General features: G+C 42.7%; 1 protein-coding gene across 1 annotated transcript in view; it reads right to left on the reverse strand.

Annotated features, from left to right (window-relative positions):
• GREB1L (GREB1 like retinoic acid receptor coactivator) overlaps positions 1-17,536 on the reverse strand; it is a 145,345-nt gene that overhangs the window by 1,089 nt on the left and 126,720 nt on the right. Inside the window, exons 24-35 of the mRNA XM_050891288.1 lie at positions 16,657-17,219; positions 16,061-16,163; positions 12,361-12,516; positions 12,081-12,220; positions 10,197-10,358; positions 9,664-9,868; positions 8,795-8,960; positions 7,612-7,839; positions 6,035-6,176; positions 4,709-4,909; positions 3,341-3,479; positions 544-1,717 (exon numbers count right to left, since the gene is read on the reverse strand). Coding sequence (XP_050747245.1) covers positions 1,554-1,717; positions 3,341-3,479; positions 4,709-4,909; positions 6,035-6,176; positions 7,612-7,839; positions 8,795-8,960; positions 9,664-9,868; positions 10,197-10,358; positions 12,081-12,220; positions 12,361-12,516; positions 16,061-16,163; positions 16,657-17,219 — 2,369 coding nt within the window. The 3' untranslated portion in view covers positions 544-1,553. The remainder of the gene's footprint in view (positions 1-543; positions 1,718-3,340; positions 3,480-4,708; positions 4,910-6,034; positions 6,177-7,611; positions 7,840-8,794; positions 8,961-9,663; positions 9,869-10,196; positions 10,359-12,080; positions 12,221-12,360; positions 12,517-16,060; positions 16,164-16,656; positions 17,220-17,536) is intronic.

The following is a 17,536-nucleotide window of genomic DNA, read 5'->3' on the forward strand; positions in this document are numbered from 1 at the left end:
TTGCTCAATTAACACTATATGCGTAAAAAAAAAAAATGCAGCTTTGGCAGGTCCTTCTCCAATGAGTTGCAGGTCAAGTATACGAGCGTGTTAATTTCATTGCTTTTTGGGGAATAAACTGATATTCCTGAATTGCTTTTAAGAACACGCTGCATTTTTCTTTTTAATAAAGGGGTCACGATGTGCAGGAAGATGTTTTTTTTTGTTTTTTTTTTTTTTTTTGGTATGAAAACCTCAGTGGGGTAACCCACGCTAACTGCATGAGTGGAACAGAGTACCGCTACGATTTAACCCTGACGACCAAATGCTACTGCACCGAGTTCATTCCGGAACAACTTCACAAGGATCAGTGATACGCTTGTCAGTAGAACAACATGCGACTACCTCTACAAGCAATATTTGCAGATGTTAATCACAAAATCAAGGGCTGACAGCGTTAGGTGATGCATTCAAAGATCTTTGCTTCTGGACAGAGTCTCTCCTGAGCAGTCCCAGTTCCCTGGGACTTCTCCCCTGCTCCCCCCCAGAGCTATTGGAAAATACCTTCTGTTTCTCTCAGATCCAGCTCAGGCATCGCTGCCCTCCTGCACGTGGTTTGGTGTGTCGCTTCACGCCCGGGTATGACTCGACAGACCCGATCTCGGCTCTGCAGCCGACTGGAGTTGAGCAAAAAAGGACATGGAGAGTAAGTAAGTTGCGTACGGCCCACCATAAAGGCACCGGACGTACGGCAGGACTCGTTTCGATACGTGAAGGAGGACAGACCGCAGGTCTTCAGAACTCTGATGAGAGTGAGAAACTGGAGGTGATTTGCTGGCAAGTTATTCTGGCCTCTAACTGATGAGAGAGCATCTACGAGGAGCCTTTTGCTTTGTCCCTGGAGTCGAGGAGGAGGTGCCTCACGGGGTGAAATAACGGTGCTGGGAGAACCTGGGTGCACAGTGCCTGCCGTGCATTTGCGGATTTGTTCAGGTTTAAGTAGTAAACTTTGAACACCTGTGGAAATTTCGCCAAAGACAGTTTCAATACATACACAATTACAACTTTTAAACTAACACTGCACAGAGAACAAGACTATTCCTTTTAATACAAATAGCTACGTTACATTGTAGTTTCAAACCCCTGAGTATTCCTGTACCACAGTACAGAGCTGAAGAGACACTATCTTCAATAAATTCCACATGCTGGGTTGCGTTTCATGTAACACATTCAAGCTAGCAGCTGCTGAGAGCAGCTTCTTCCCCTAGCTCAGCTGAATATAAAAAGGATTCTTCTTCAACCAAATTACGTCCTCTTCCTAGATCCTACAGCTCGGTTGGCTGTGTGATTAGTGTCGGCGGTTGTGACTGATGTGAAAATAACTGGAATCCAGGATCCTTTAAATCGTAACTGATGTGGTAATTTTATCCCTAGGAATAAAGCCTACTTCAGACCTGTGGGGAATCCTTTAGAGCAGTCTAGATAAATATTGGTTGCACTTTGCTCCACAGTGATTGTACTTTTTTTTTTAAAAAGTTCTTTTTTTTTCTTTGTTAGCGGTGTCTTAGCGAAGCTTATATATGGCGTCCAGTAAGAAAATAGAGTGGTTTGTCGTCACTACTGTTAGCAGTTTGAAACTCATCCCGAAGTCGGAACTGCCACTCATCCTCCAACTCCAACCGGACTATTGTCTGTCGTAACGAGCTTCTGTCTTGACATATGACACACAGGGTGGCACCTTCAATTGAAAAGCACGTTAGATTCTCAGGGTACAGTAACAACTCTACGTCCTTCATTCATTTTCCTAAGATGTTTTAAGGAAATCTCTGCTGCTAGGTAGGAAAAAAAGAAGTATTACAAGGGTCTACCAACAACCGGCCAGCCTAGGCTCAGATCAATCCCAGGAGCCCTGGGACAGAGGCGCCTGTGTCCGTTTGCAGGAAGGCACGGACAGGGAGAAGCAAGCGTGGCGTGGGGTTTGCTCTATCGCAGGACGTCGCTGCCTGAGTGGTGTTAGTATCATCAACCGTAGCAGAGAGAACGTTAACTTGAATCCAAGATCCTTATGATGATTATGCCAAAAGAATAAAGCCTACTTTTTTGTTTTTTTTCATGGGACATTTGGGTTTGTACAAGGTCAATGATGAAACTCTATTAAGTCAAACCACAGTCAGTCCCACAACTGACTCCTGAGCAAGTCTGCTATAACTTCCCTGAAGTATGAGAGCTCCCCTTGGTAAAGCACTGTAAGAGGAATAACAAACCAATTCCCTGCTTTCTCTGGCTTAACAAACTTGCAAGCTTCCTTCCGCCTGGTGTGACCAGACTGCGTAGTCATTTAATGAGCAGGAGAGCTGGACACCTTCAGCGCTTTCTCTGTTCTGTGCTCCAGCCCGCACACCTGCTACACGGAAAGTTCAGGTTCAGATCCCTCCTCTGCTCGATTCGAGCCGGGGAATCCTGCCCTTCCTACCAGGCATCCGCTACCCGTTTTTGTGAAGAAACCGCCCCTTGTCCAAGAAACAACAAACAAAGCGGCCCCTCCGGCTGCATTCAGCCCGCGTCAGCTCTGGGGCTTGGCGATGGCAGCACCAGCCCCAGCACGGCTGCGCTTTCCTGCGCTGCCCCTGCGCTGGGGGGCCCGAACGGGCGCAGGAGCAAACTCCGAAACGCGGTTCTTGGGACTGGCTCAGGGTCACCCCCGCTGCCGCCCCCGCACGTGCACCATCCTCACTCAGCGCGAGAGGGAAATGGCTCAGCCGTGCCACCACAAACGCGCTGGAGCTCTGTAACACACTTCAGCATTACTGAATACCTATGGCAATTTGCTATTTGTTAGTGTTAAGATAAAATGATGAAGAAGGATTGTAACGAGGTTTATAAAGTTTTTGTGGGGGTAGACCCCATCATGCTCCAGCTAAGAGCTGCCCCGATCTACAGTGATGAATATTTATTGCCATTAGAGACAGATTACTAGAGCAGAATTTCTCGTCTTCATCAGTAACACCTATGCTCTAAACTCTCAAGTTGCTGACTGCACAACTCACTGACTGATTTCCACGTATCCTTGTTTTTCTGCACCTATTTCCATTTGATGTCACTTTAAAATAATTTAATGAATGTAATTTATCAAAGCTTAGCGAAGGTTCAATTACTTGCACTTATTACCAACAGGAACAGAAGTTTTATACGCTCCCAAAAGAAACACTCCATCTATTTCTTTTGAAAACAATGGCAGCACTAACTGTGAAAATAATGGAGCTGTTTAATGAAGCTGGTTATTCCTCTACCTTTCCCTTTTCTTCCGTGCTATTACTTGGCAGGAAAGCACCTGGGATGCCCAGCAGAGCAATGAGATTACCTTTCAGAAACCTGAACCGCTTGAGGAGGTCTGCACCAACAAAGGAGTCGCAGAGATAGAGCAGAAGTCCACTGAAGAACACCCCTTCGCAGTTGACGTTGACTGAGTGTGGGCGGGAACTAATATAGCATATAGCCACCTGCAACAGAAGGGGAAAAGAAAGGAAGCACTTCTGTGTTAGAAAATGCCTAAGTAAGAGTTAAAGTGGAATGGAATATAACTTAGTGACAACAGGCGAGTCAGCTGGTGCTGGTAAAAATACAATCCAACAAGAAGACAGTATTGAGCAAACTGCCCCTAGGAAGTAACACAGGGGAAAAACTGCTAGATTCAGATTTGGTCACCAAGTCTGCAATACGTTATTTCAGGGCTCTCCGTAATTCAGTTTGATTTTCTGCTTCTCTATGAATTACCTGCTTGTAACGACTGTTAAGATTATTTAGGTTGTTCGAATAAGGATACATTTGTCAAACACAGTAAGCAATTCCATGAGTACTGAAACTGCTGAAGCTTGAGCTCCCCTGCGCTGGCGCATTCTTCTCTCGCTGACCGCAAGCATCAACTCAGTGGTTCCCAGCACTGGGGCTCTCCTGTGTTTCAGTGCCGCGATGGCTGTTCTGTATCAAAGGGTTTCTTCTCTGTCTTGCCACTGACATCCATAAAATTTGTCAGAACAAAACCCTTGTTATAGATTTTCACCCTGCTTGAGACCCAGTTCAAACTGACCAATGGGTTCAAAAATTCTGACCTCCCTACCTACAGACATCTAAGACATACTTGCAAAAAACTAGTTTCCCTAGAAACCCAGGTTCATAGAAAGAAAAGCATCTAAAAGGAGAGCTGCATTACAAAGGATGAGCTTTGTCCATCAGTGAAGCAAGCCACCAGAAAAGGGTCGTATCAGAAACTCTCTCAGCCAAGACACGTTTGTTGCAAGGACAAATCAAACACAGATGATAAAAGGCTGTATGGGTATGACAGTGATCTAAAAAATTTTGTCGATAGTTTTTGTGCAGACAGCTAAGCAGTACACCAAGTTCTCTCAAGAATGGCATCACTTTCGGGTTTTTGCTTCATATGAAATATTATTTCAGACAGACGCGCCCAATTCCTTTGCAAATCACATCAGTCCATCACAGACCTCTGGTCCCTACCCACACCAGCCAGCTAGGAGGCCTTGCTGTCAACTCTTCCAGTGGAGCTGGTCCTTCAGCTCCAACAGCAGAGTCTCACTGTTTGAGACCAAAGTCTTCAAACTCTACCCTTGATGCTGAGGGTTCATAAAAGAAGGGGTTTTCAACACAAGACAGACATGGAAGTAGAGGTTTGCATTTAATGGTCCCCATTATCCCTGCAAATATTTTGTACCTCGAGCCCGATGTTCAGGTAGCAGTCAATGGCCAATACCGGGTTCTTGAAGTTATGAATGGCCTTTGGGAAGAGTTTGTACGTCGCATGTTGAAGGAATTTCTCCAGGAGGAACTGAGACGGGGCTGCCAACAATGTATGCTCACTGTCAGGGGCGCAGACGTACTGAAGAGGCATTATTGGTGCCAGGCTGTCCGAAACCTACAATGAAACCAAGAGAGGCCCCTTTTAACCCACCCACTCAGGGTATCTTCTCTGCAGGAGTTCCTCTAGCTGGGGAAGGGATCACCATGACAGGGCAGGAAGAGAGAGAAAGCTGGGGGAAAGAATCAAAAATCCCCACTCGATTTTCACATAGCACCACGGCACAGAAATAAATGAATTACACGTTCTGTGGTTGCTAAGTACTTCTGTGGGTATCTGCTCGCCTAAAGAAGGGACATAAAATAGGGAGTTCAGATTGTCACAATGCCCTTCATCCTGCCTTACTCCTGGACAGTATAGTAAATGACATCCTCCTTGTGTGGAGTCATCCACAGAAAACGTTTTCTATGGAGTTTTCTCCTAGGCCAGTCCATCAGTACAGATTCCACTGCAACCACAAGAAAAGGAAAATTCAGAAAATGACCTCCCAAAACACTCAAATCCAGGGTTTAGTCGGTTAAATCTGAAATATGGGGGTGAGTTTTTAAAAGAGGGATGGTGTGGGATGTGTTTAAAACCACCAGGAACACAAACTGTAAGATTCCTAGATTAAAACCAACCCTTTGAAATATGCCTCCATTTAAAGCCGGCACAGGTGTAACATACTCTGTACAAAATATTTGGTATCCCCACACCATTTTTGTAAATATTTGGATTTCCCGGGTGGATTTCAGAAGGTTCCAATTTTCAGTGCCTTTCCTCAGGTCTGTCTCTGTCAGCAAGTGCGAGAACTGAAAGTCATCACAAACCAGCAAACACTGGAAACTAGTGGCTGTGTTAAAATTGTTAAAACTGGGTCCAGTACAACTTGCCTGCTTTTGATCAGAGTGTATGTCTGCAAATTCTTCCTCTGTCAGAGATACCACTGAATAGCTAGACCAAACTCTTTCCAATCCCAGTCCATCTTCTAATAGATTAGGATTATTGTTAGTAATTTATAATTAGCAAAATACTTATTATTTTCTATTTCTGATGTAGCAGCCCTACCACGGAGTAGGCCAGGAATGTCAGATGTCAAATAAGCACAAAATAAATCTAAAAGGCAGGAGAATTCATTATTTCTAGGGGAAACAGGTCCTGACTTTACCCTTTACGTATGACGGAGCATACATCCACACTCACCACGATTTTTGGCTTAACGACAAAGTCCTTTTGTCCTCCAACCTGAATATGTTTCTTCATGACACTGAAGTTGTTGAAGCGGCAGATGAGCAGGCCACTGCTGTTCGTCCGCAGATTAAAATCTACATCTTCACAGAAATACCTGGACATTAAAACACAAGAGCACTAAGCCAGCTGTGTGGCTGCTGTGCCTGAGCAGGCATTCACACACCTGCTGCTGAAATGCACCGGAACAGGCTCAGCAGAGATTTTTGGAGACCATCTGATATGATGCCTATACAAATTCTCTACACGGCTCTGAAGACTCATTCCTTCAATGTGCTCCCGGTGTAGGAAAGCAACTTCTGGTCATCTTAAGACCAAACAAGTCTTCACTTTTCAGTGCGTCTGTATGCTTCTTCCTCATACCAAGTCTGGCTAGCCCTCTCATCCTCGTCATGTACTGGCATCGATCATTTCCTCCCCACCCTTCCCTTTTTTTTCTTTTTAGTTCTTTTTTTATATATATTTTAGAACTGAGAGAAGCTCTGCAGTGACCAACCTCCACTTCTGAACAAGCCAGTTCTATATGACATATTTTTTGATGAACTGGAATCAGGGGATAAATGTGGCTTTGACAAATACTTGGCTATGGGAGACAAAGCAGCTGAGAAGTAATGTTTATCCTGAGCTACTTACGATGTAATTGCTCACTTCTGTGGGCTGACTCCCATCTCATGATTCAACCAGCCAGTGACTGTGAAATCAAGAGCTCTGGAAGCCACACCAGACCCTGGCTTGCACTAACAAGCTACAATTCCTCACTCAAATATATGGGATCCCTGAAAACAGCAGCAGGAGACCAGGGTGAGATGCCCCAGGGCCAGTCTGTGGCTAGCAGAGACTGGGTTTATTCTAAACTCACTTGGCTGGTGAGGGGGGGAATTGGATATTGCTTCAGTCTGTGATGAAAACTAGAGGTAAAGCCCCATGATAACAGTGCTTTATTGCAAATGCTTTAGGATGGAGTTAGGTGAGGAGGGGAAGAAAAGGAAGGAAACAGTGGAAAGTTATTTATTCATCTGTTTTTATTGCAAACCCAAGTGGCACCAGGGAGGATAGCTGACTCTGAAGGAAATACAAGGAATTCCTCCTCATAGCATTTGACATAGCAATAGCTCAACCATTTCCTATACTCTTGTTCTTAGTCATGCCAGAGGCTACTGCCTCTTACAGAGGCACTTTGGAAGCTCCACACTCCTCCAGTGACTGATGTCATTTTGGCTTCTTTCTTCTGTCTTTGCTCTCCTGGTTACTTTTTTCTCCTGAAGTTTTTTCTTTCCCCCCTGCCCTTTCAGTCCTCTGTAGCCCCCCCTTGCCCTTGCCTTGTGGTCTGTCTCTGCAGTTCTTTTGGCTGACGGTAAGTTTGATACCTTATTCATTCAGATGCAACATATATCACTCTGTTTTATTTTTGTGAACATGCACTCGTTACCTTAGACAGGATCTTTCTGTTTATCTCAATAGCATTTAGAAATATGGTGACAAGATTCTTATCATGCCAGCATATTATTTTACCACATATATATATTGCCTACCTGTTTAGATCATATTGCACATTCTGGGTCAGGTCTATGTTGAGCAGTATAAAATCACGCACATGGCACCTGGAGAACGGAGCCTTTGCTTTCCTGGCATTCAGCTTGCTGTTCCATTTCTGAACACCCAGTATTGCATAATGAACAATTTTGGGGGTGGCTTCAATGTGTTGGAGGACGCTCTTCAGAGACACATTCTTGCTGGAACCCCCAGGCTCCAGGGACTGGCTGCAAAACATGATCATACACAACATACAAACGTAGCTTATTATTTTTACATAGCATACACTGCATATATATACACATATATGTATACAAAGGACCAAGAAATTCTATTAACAATTGATAGTGTTTACTCTAGATGCTGTAAAAATATATATGTAAATGCAGACTTTTTAAACAACAGCCAACTAATCTTATCCCACCAATTTAGTCATTATAAGAAAATGGGCCTTTCAGCAGGATAAGGTCTTACACAGCAATTTAGAAAGGAAAAAGGAATCACCTTACGCACCATTTCTGGAAGGCTATTTTCTCTGTAATGGACAGCATAAGCACTGAGAAGGCCAAGAGCTTAATGCCTTCTAAAAAGCTAAAGTTCCCAAAATAAACTGTTTTCATTGAGAAACATAAATTGAATCAAAACAAATTACGGAAGTAACGTTGAGAAATTACTCAAATAGTCACTAAAAGCAAGAGTGGCTTTAGGCAAAGAACAAGCACAAGCAGAGGTTTGTTGATGGTATTGACTGGGGGACACGGATGTAAGGGTAGAGCCAGGTGGAAGTATTCAACAGCAGGAGGTTGGATGTTGGTGGTCAACAAGACAAATCTACAGCCTTCCTGCTGCTCTGAGTGAGAGCGCTGATTTTTTGCGTTTTAGACAATATATCTGATGTCTAAGTGCACAGTTCCAGGGCTTTCTGAATAATAATTGAGTGAATAACGACCTCTGTGAGGCCCTTTGGACAGACAGCCTGGTGTTATTACATCAAAGCCACTGCCGAAAGCTGCTTTTGCTTAGCAATATTTCGAGTACGTTACCAGCAGCTCCAGCTGCCCAACTTTTCCAGTTGTCTAGTCTTTCATACCCTGTCAGATGCTAGAGATGAGCCGAAGTCGCAAGCGTGCTGCTGTCTGTGCTGGATCAGTGCAGGGATCCCAGCGCCCGGTGGTTACTTACCTCGACTGTTCATGGACGCTGTGCATGTTCCACAAGACACAGGAGTCGTCCATGACCACGATGAACGGCCACACGCACTGGCGCTTGACTCCCAGTTCCTCCAAGCGGTTTCGTTCCAGTTCCAGATTGTGGTAGGAAAGTTCCTTAATAAGAAACCTGGCAGCACCTGAGAAAACACCATAAAGACGACATACAGAGATCTTTATTAGACTTCATCACTCTCTTCCCAGAGAAAGGCTACATGAACATCTGCAACCATTACCTTTTATGAACTTAGTGCTCATAATATCTTAGTTTAAAAAGAAATCAGTATGTCCCCTTTCCAGTGTGAGTAAATCTAAAAGGCAGACACCAAGAAAACTGGACCTTTTAAGAGACTCTGCAGAACATGATTTTGTGGGCATTAATAGCATAACTTGAACCAAGAAGGGGCTGAGATGCTAAAACTGAAGCTACTCAAACTTCTTGCAGGAAAAAGTCAGCGTCCATGAAAATGAAGTCCAAAGTTCAAGCCCCCAGTGTTCAGCTGCAGTTAATATTTAGCTTCATCTAACTAAAAAAGTTGCAATTTGAAAAATCACGTGTAAAATGTATAGAATGAACATTCACACTGCAGGGCTGAGTAAAATGAGTGAATATGGCCTATAAAACATCAGATTTTAAACTGGGAAGGTGGTGATCAATACAAACATATATTCCACATCTCTGACAGCATTTCTTACACACCGTTATATTTTGCACAGATATTGCTGCTATTATCACAGCACGAATGTGAGGAACTGCTGCAAAGTTTCCTACAACAACATGATCCACATTGTCCAACATGGATTTTGGTATCTTCACAGCAGTGCATTGATGGTGTTTCTTACCAACGCCAGCATTGTTGAACGTGCCTGGCAGGACAAGCATGATGTGGTTGGGCCAGTATTTACGGTACAGCGGCATTTCATACTCCTTGACTACAAGGAGGTGAAGGTGGCTGATGCCTTCCATGGCATGGTAGAGGTTCAAGAGGCCATGTTCATGACGTCCACTCGATGGAGTAAAGATAGGACTCTTGACTGCATTCAAATTCTGCCGGAACAGGAGATATTTTGGTAACATTAGGTAAAAAGCAGATCATGCCTGATATGGATTTTTACTTATTTATTGTTTATACTGGATTTTAAGATTATTGATCATTGCAACACATATGAACTGGACACTAGGAATGCAAAAAGGAATGATTGTCCTCAAAAACTCCAGTTCTAAGGACAGTCAGGCAAGAATTATGCAAAGGACTTTAAAACAAAAAACAGAAAAAAAAAAAAACCCAGCCAACCACGATTAATTTGCAAATGTATATCAAGTTGACTGCATTCAGCATATGTAGCCAGTAGACGGATAAGAGCAGTACACGCACCTTGTCAGAAACGAGTGGTAGACGCATGCTTTCTAGATGTTTTCCCTGCTTGCTGAAGACAAAATGGTTCTCTTTGGACTTGGGGATTATAAAATGCAGTTGAACCTCTTCTCCTAGCATCGAGGATGAAAACGTGAATGCATGCAGAGTGGAGTCAGATATCTGTATACAAAAAAAAAAAGATTTGCAAGCAGGTAACACATAAGGAGTACATGGCAACCTGCTCTTACAGTCACAATACTGCAAACCATCAGGGAAGAACATCCAAAACATTCTCTTTCAGTAACTGAAGTTAAGTCTATTATAGTCTCATTTTCCTCTACCATAAGTCACATTACTTAGGCATGTAACTGGCCTTGCTATTAAAAGAATCAGCTTTCTATATCAGTAATGATCTTTGGCCAAAGTGGACTCTTCTGAAGTCCATTTGAGCTGGAAATTATTTATCAATATTTACAAGGAGAAGGGAAAAATATATATACTAGGAAACAAACTGTCCAAATAAATTTTCCCAAAAGATTCAAAGAGCAGTGTAGTGCATGGGTGTGCCTCCACAGCAGAACGCACTGCCATTCAGACACCGCAGCAGCAGCATGGCTGCATTAGTATGCTATTTTTCCTGTGGCAATACTCTTCTAAGCAGCTAGGTAACCAAAGCAGACCACACCGTTAACAACTATGAAGAATTTGGGTGAGTTTAAGTTTGCACAGCGCTCCACTGAACCGTGTAAGTGTATACAAAGTGCCTTACGTATCTGATAAGATTTCATCCTACAGAAGCATCTTTCTTACTACCAGGTCAAATCATTTACTCTTAGCAATCAGCTTTCTATAATCTTTACTAAAGAATTGAAATAATTAGCCTAAGTAAAGATGAAAAATTAAAGGGGCTTTATTTAGGTTCTGTTAAAGCATTTAAGAATCTCTCCCCCTTCACAATGCTTGCTATCCAATGACTCCCCTTTGGATGTGTAATTTCTCTGAGTTCAATTATAATTCTATATACACAACTCACACTTGCACATACAGGTAGATATTTATATTACTAGTCGTTACGTTTGACCACATGCACAAAGATGACTGGAGGGAACAACAGATGTCCTTTGGATTTGCTTGTGTCAACGTACTTAATGAAGCATGAGGCTTAAATCAGACCTCTGGTGCTGCTCTGGTGCTGCTCTGTAGTAACTGACACTGTACATTTCCAGGTCAGTGTGTCTACGCTGTGTTAGCTTAATAGCAACCTGTTGGAAAAGATTAGCAAGCAAGGAAAGAACAATTTGAGATAAGAAACTTCCAAGTGAACTGGTGGTGGTGGTAGTTAAGAAATAATGTCTGAGCTATTAAGCAGGAATAATCTTACCTGCCAGTCTCCTGCGAGCATAACTGTTCGTTTTAGAGATCAAAAGTTTTTTAACTAAACAGTTAAAAATGGTAATTTTTGTCCAGTGACTCGTAAGCTACTGCTGAGAAGCATGCACAGTTACATACAAAGGGAGGAAGAAGTAGGCCTTCCAGTCTCCCATCACAGGTGTGGATGGCTGGCATTTAGGTAAGACAAGCATCTGTCTTAATTTTACAGTCCTCTCCCATGAGATACTGTGAACCCTCTGGGCAGGCCGAATAATGCTTTGGCTTGAGACAGCTAGTCACAATATTCACCCTTTGTCAGAGGCAGCTGGAGAGGAGAACTGCTCATGCAGAACGCAGCAGACACAGTTGATGCTCCAGGGTCTGTAGCTCAGTATCTCCCCTGAGAATGGAAGAATTAAACAATTCCATCTCAGGGAAGGTGAAAGCATGAGTCCTGAGACCAGAGCGGTACGTCTGGAGAGACCACAGAAAAATCAAGGACGCAGTTTACTCTTGGACCTTGACACCAACCTGTGCAGCAGGATTAATGTCCATATACTGATGGCACTGCTCACAGTGATGGAATGTATTGTAAGCTGCATATTTAGTCAACATCATGGACACAGTCTCCCTTTTCTTAGGTTCCTCTGATTTTGTTTCTTTGCTTGTTTCTGTGCACAAAGAAAAGAAGTAACAGAAATTTTGTGAGCGTTAAAAAACAGAGACTGTGATCCCGATAACAATTGTAAAGAACACACAAGTAGTTTTGTTCCATATCATTTTGGAGATAAAAACTCTACATTTTACTTACCTTGTTTCACTCTTGAGAGTTGTTCCGTGTATACGGGACTTATAGTTCTGTACTTAGGGTCATGTACACTCAGGTCAAAAGACATTTTGCTGAAGATCTCAATGTCCGGCCAGTGGTCATTACTAGACTGAGTAATTTCACTGTTTTCTGTATGATCTGCAAGAACACACTTCAGGTAAGCAGTATCAGATATCCACTGAATGGTGTTTACGTGATGTTTGCTGATTTACAACTGCACAGGAACTCACACAGGTGCACACACACACACAGAGACATCTTTGAACATCATAAATATTACCAAAATTGAAATTATAATCCACACAAAGCCATTTCAAAGAAATGGCAATTCCTTGGAAACTGTGTGCAGGCGGAGGAGCCTCATAAGTAACTTTCTGCTCTGCTCCTCATCAAGCTGCTGAGGTATAATTCACTCTGGTTTAAGCACAAAATGCTCAAATGAATGGTCCTATCTGTGCAGAAGATACAGGTGTGGTCTCAAGCCTCTCTGTGGTGAAATGAGGAGCACTGGGTAAACGAGAAGGAAAAGTATCCAAAGGCAGAACGATGAAAGCAAGGAGAAAGAGGCTGTATAAATTTATGAACTAGTAGCTAGTGGTACATGACAAAGGCAGTAAAAGACACACTCCTATTAGAGAATGGGATGTGGCCAGCAAGGATCAACTGGAACTTCTTTGCTTTGATCCAACAGAGATAAGTCTAAAGTAGAAAATCAAGTGTAAGTAATGGGAATGTTAGAAAGCACTGGCCAAAGAAAACAACCTTGGACTGCAGCTTGAACATGAGTCAATTCAGTTTAAAATGAGATGGAAGAACACACAAAAGTAGGTGTGTAACTGAGGTTACTGATTTTAGAAAAGCAAATTCAGATGAAATGAAGGTTGGGTCTACAGACAAGCACGTGCTCACCCTAAGACTGACCCAATAGGATGAGAGCCAGCAGCAGTTCAGAGGCCATTAACCTCACTGGCACCGTGTCATGCTCAAATTAACATACGCCGCCGGTCAGGTGAGGCGTATTAGTTTGTGCATATAGACAAATCCTGAGAAAGCCCGCTCTGTAAGTCAGCTGGCCTGAGAAAACCAGAGACTTGCCTATGAATGAGACTTGCCTATGAATGAGACTTGGACTTCTTGGAATCGCAGTTGCCAAACAACCAGTAACCAGCATACCAAGCAAAATAAAAACAGCAGGAGGAAGGCGCTTCAGAGGGACTACATCAAAAAGGACAGTAAGAATGAACAAAGTCCATGAGGAATGAAAAAAGCTCACCAGTGAATGAAGTTTTGTCTTAAATGTCAACAAGTGTGAGATAAAATAAGTTTTGTCAAATCTCAAGCTGAGATAGACCTCAGAAAAGTGCATGAAAACAAATAACAATTTTCTTTGCTATATCACCTCAACTATATAAATCAAAATAATTTTTTTCATTTTCTTTTTACTTTGACGATTATGTTTTCAAGTGAATAAAAGGTTTACTATAAGCCAAGATGGAAACAAAACTCTAAAAGCTTGATACACACTCAAAACAGAGAGAAAGAATAATCTCCATGCCAGTTTTCTGAAAGAACAGGTACGTGAAATCAGGCAGGAGACTGATCTCAATGCAAGCATAGCGCATATATTATCACCAGTTATGAGGAGACGCAGTAATCTACGGAGCTCTGGGTCCATTACTTTGACCTTGGTTGTATTCAAAACTTGGGGAGGGTGAAGGAAATAATTTACAATGTTGAAGTAAATGAAAAATGTAATAAAATGCAACGTGGGCTGACCAAAGAAATCCTGTGTTACTTTCATTACACAGCTATGATATATCGAGTTCTCTGAACAAAGGAAATGCAACGCATCTTATCCTTCTGGACTTAAGTATTTGATATGATACTATATGACAAATTATTAATACAGCTGAAGAAAATGGAGACAGTGAATGGTCTGTAAATTGAAAAAGTTGATTAAACAGAAGATGGCAGCATGTAACATCACAAGGCAGATGGAGATTACCAATGAAGTTAAAAGATCAGTAGAGGGGCATACTGTTTAATATTTTCACTAATGTCACCAACTCAAAAAAAAAAAATTGGCATAAGTTTGCTGGTGGCACACTCTAAGAGTCATTGTGAATATGGAGAAGGAATCCAAGATCATCCAGGAAGAATTCAATGCCCTCAAAAACTGTAACAACAGAAACTGGATGATATTTAACAGAAAAAATACAAGTCTATGTACAATCAAGGACTAATAACAAGCATTTCTGCAGCAGGTTGAGAGCACCTCGGTTGGAAATGACTGAGTTGCAGAGGAACCCATGAGTACAAGCTACATATCAGTGCCAGTGAAATGGGAGAATGGAAAAGACCAGTGCAATCATAGGTTTCATCAGTCATGGGGCTTTCACTGGGGGCAGGGGAATACACAAGCTGTTGTATGCTGGGTTGGTTAAACATCCTGCAGAATACCACATTCAGTTCTGGTCACTCATGTAACAGTGGGGATCCTGTAAGAAGATCCAGGCTACCTAGATGAACACTGAGAGGGGCTAAGATTGCTGCCTGACTACACCATAGAAGCAAACATCAAAGAAGAGAAAAAGTATTTTAATTTAAATTAATATTTTCTTTGGTCCCGAAGACAATGTTTATAATTGGGACAGGAACATCTTTGGGTTGGAGAATAAAATAATATTTTCAATCACCAGAGCACTAGGGCTCTGGAAAAGCATTCCAATAGAAGTAGTGGGAGCAAAAAAGCCACAACCAAAAACCCCAAACAAACCCAGACTGCTCTTCTGATGGAGTTCCACGCATTCCTGGCAGGGGTGTGACATGTTGCTGTGATCACAACAGGCCAGAAGGCATGACGCAGAACTTCTCTTACATTTTGATATTTCATCCTAAGTTTCTGGTGTACTTTAGTTCAAATAATGAGAGAATAACAGCTCCCAAAGCTCCAAATCAAAGGAAAATACATTTTTTTTCATTTAATAGCACTTTCTGAGCAGAAATACAAATTAGTCTTTTCAAAGGTTTGACAACAACTACATTTTCAGGATGCCAGTCTAATGGTCATGAGATTTATGCATCATGGAGTTATCCTCACCACAAAACCACAGAGTTATGTAAAGAACACCCTGAAGAGGACTCATTTTTAAAAGGGTTTGTGCGTCTCAAGGCGAAGTCCTGCCACAGCAGTTAATGGATCTGTGAGATCTGACAAATGAGTGCAAATCCAAAGAGGCTCCCCCTCCCCTTTTTCCTCAGCATAAGATCTGTAAACTGCAGACAGAAGACAGTCTTACTGAAAATTGGTATCTAATTTATTCGTAAACATAAATAATAGTGATGTTTCGGCCAGAAACGAAATGTTCTTAAACGTCTTGTCTGCTTAAAAGCAGCCAGTGCTTAAAAACTAGCAAGGAGACATAACATGGGCAGATGTTGCCCATTTACAGTTTTGTGTTCACTTTCATTTTAGTGCTATCCAAATATATCAATCCAAAATACATTTAATAGTTCTCAGCTAAGCCCAATGTAAAATTTACATTTTTATTCATCTATATTTGCATCTATATATATATATGCAGACACCTACAGTAAGTCTAGCTACACACTAATGGACAGGACATAATACATAACAGAGGGTCTTTATAACGCATATGAAGAGTGACTACTAAATACTTACTGGCATTAATCTCTTCTTCATCGTACACGTCTACTTCCAGCAACCGGATCAGCATGCGGAAGAGAATCCTTAGGAACTGCAAGTATGAACCAGTCTTTCCCACCTGAGCCAGAGATGGAAAAAAATCCAAATCCCAACTCAGACTAACATGAAGGAAGGATATGTTTCAGATAAATGCCCTTGGGCTTACCCCCTTCTAGCTCTGCCTAAAAACATAAGAAGACGTAATATTCCCCATTATGTGAATAGTATTACAAAATTGATCTGCGAGCAAAACCTGGCCCACAGCCAGTATCATTTTTGTACCTAGGGAGATCAGCAGTGATAACTGCTTCTCTACTGATATGCTCATGGCAATTTTACGCCCAGTGCCATCCACACATATTTCATTTAGGCTAAAACATGACATACAGCATCACCCTTCCTCTCCTTACCACTTCCAGCATGGACTTAACCTTAAAATTTGACTCATTTTTGACCTCAAAATACATCACTGTGTGCAACCTTGCAGGGGGCCTTTACAGTATGATCTCCAGTCCTCATCATTGGTCCTCTCATCCTGCTAGTAAGGCAAGAGGAAGGAACTGTTCTCTTACTTGCGGTGGTCCTGTCAAAAGCAGCCGCCTGGGGTGAAAACTCCTCGAGCCAGACGTCTCACCCTGATTGCTGAAGTCCGCGTGGTGCTGTCGGGCTGTCGTCCACTGCCTGTAGTAGAGAGACTGCTCTTCACTGTTCATGTCCTTGTGAAGCAGAGGCCTCAGAGAGCTCAGCCAAGACACATCAGCATGAGGCAGGAGGGAAGAGGAGGAAGGCAAATTCCCACTTTTCTGCGAGCTCAGGAGACAGTAGGCAGCTTTCGACAGGATGACGATGCGTGGCAGCGCAGCACGGAGGGCCTTGCTGTCTTTGGCCGAATGGGCAGGCCACCGAAATGTCTGGGAGACCGAAGACAGTGATGACAATTTCGAAGTGGTGCTGCTCGCCATCTGGTTACCCAGGGAGTCACATTCTTGTTTCAGGGTCTCTCCGGCTGTGAAACTGGGGTAAGTTCCCTCATCTACTGAGCTGTGTGCCACAGTCTGAAAGTTAAGCGACGGTGCTTGCTTCTGAGACTTGTCTGCAGCACTCGAGGAGCTCACGCCGTTGTCTGCCAGGGAACCTGGGGAAACAAAGAGCAGGCAATGAACAGACACTGGCCGACATAAGAAAATGTAAAGAATTCATTAACTCATTTGATCTATGGGACAATCCTATCCTTCAAATACTTCTGTTCAATGAGTGCTGTTGGGCGAGCTCATCATGTGGCTTAGGTCAGTGTTTCACCATTTAAAAAGAAATCATTGACACCCATCTGTCCCTCTTGCTGGGGAGGCAACAGCCCTTCTGTTAGGGTTCAGAGTCCAAACACAAGTGTCCCAATCCCAAATGACTGCTAAGCTCTGTACGTTAACTACCGTTCCCCATCTGGGATTTGGA

The sequence above is a fragment of the Gymnogyps californianus genome, chromosome 2, assembly GCF_018139145.2.
Source record: "Gymnogyps californianus isolate 813 chromosome 2, ASM1813914v2, whole genome shotgun sequence".
NCBI classification, from domain to species: Eukaryota; Metazoa; Chordata; class Aves; order Accipitriformes; family Cathartidae; genus Gymnogyps; species Gymnogyps californianus.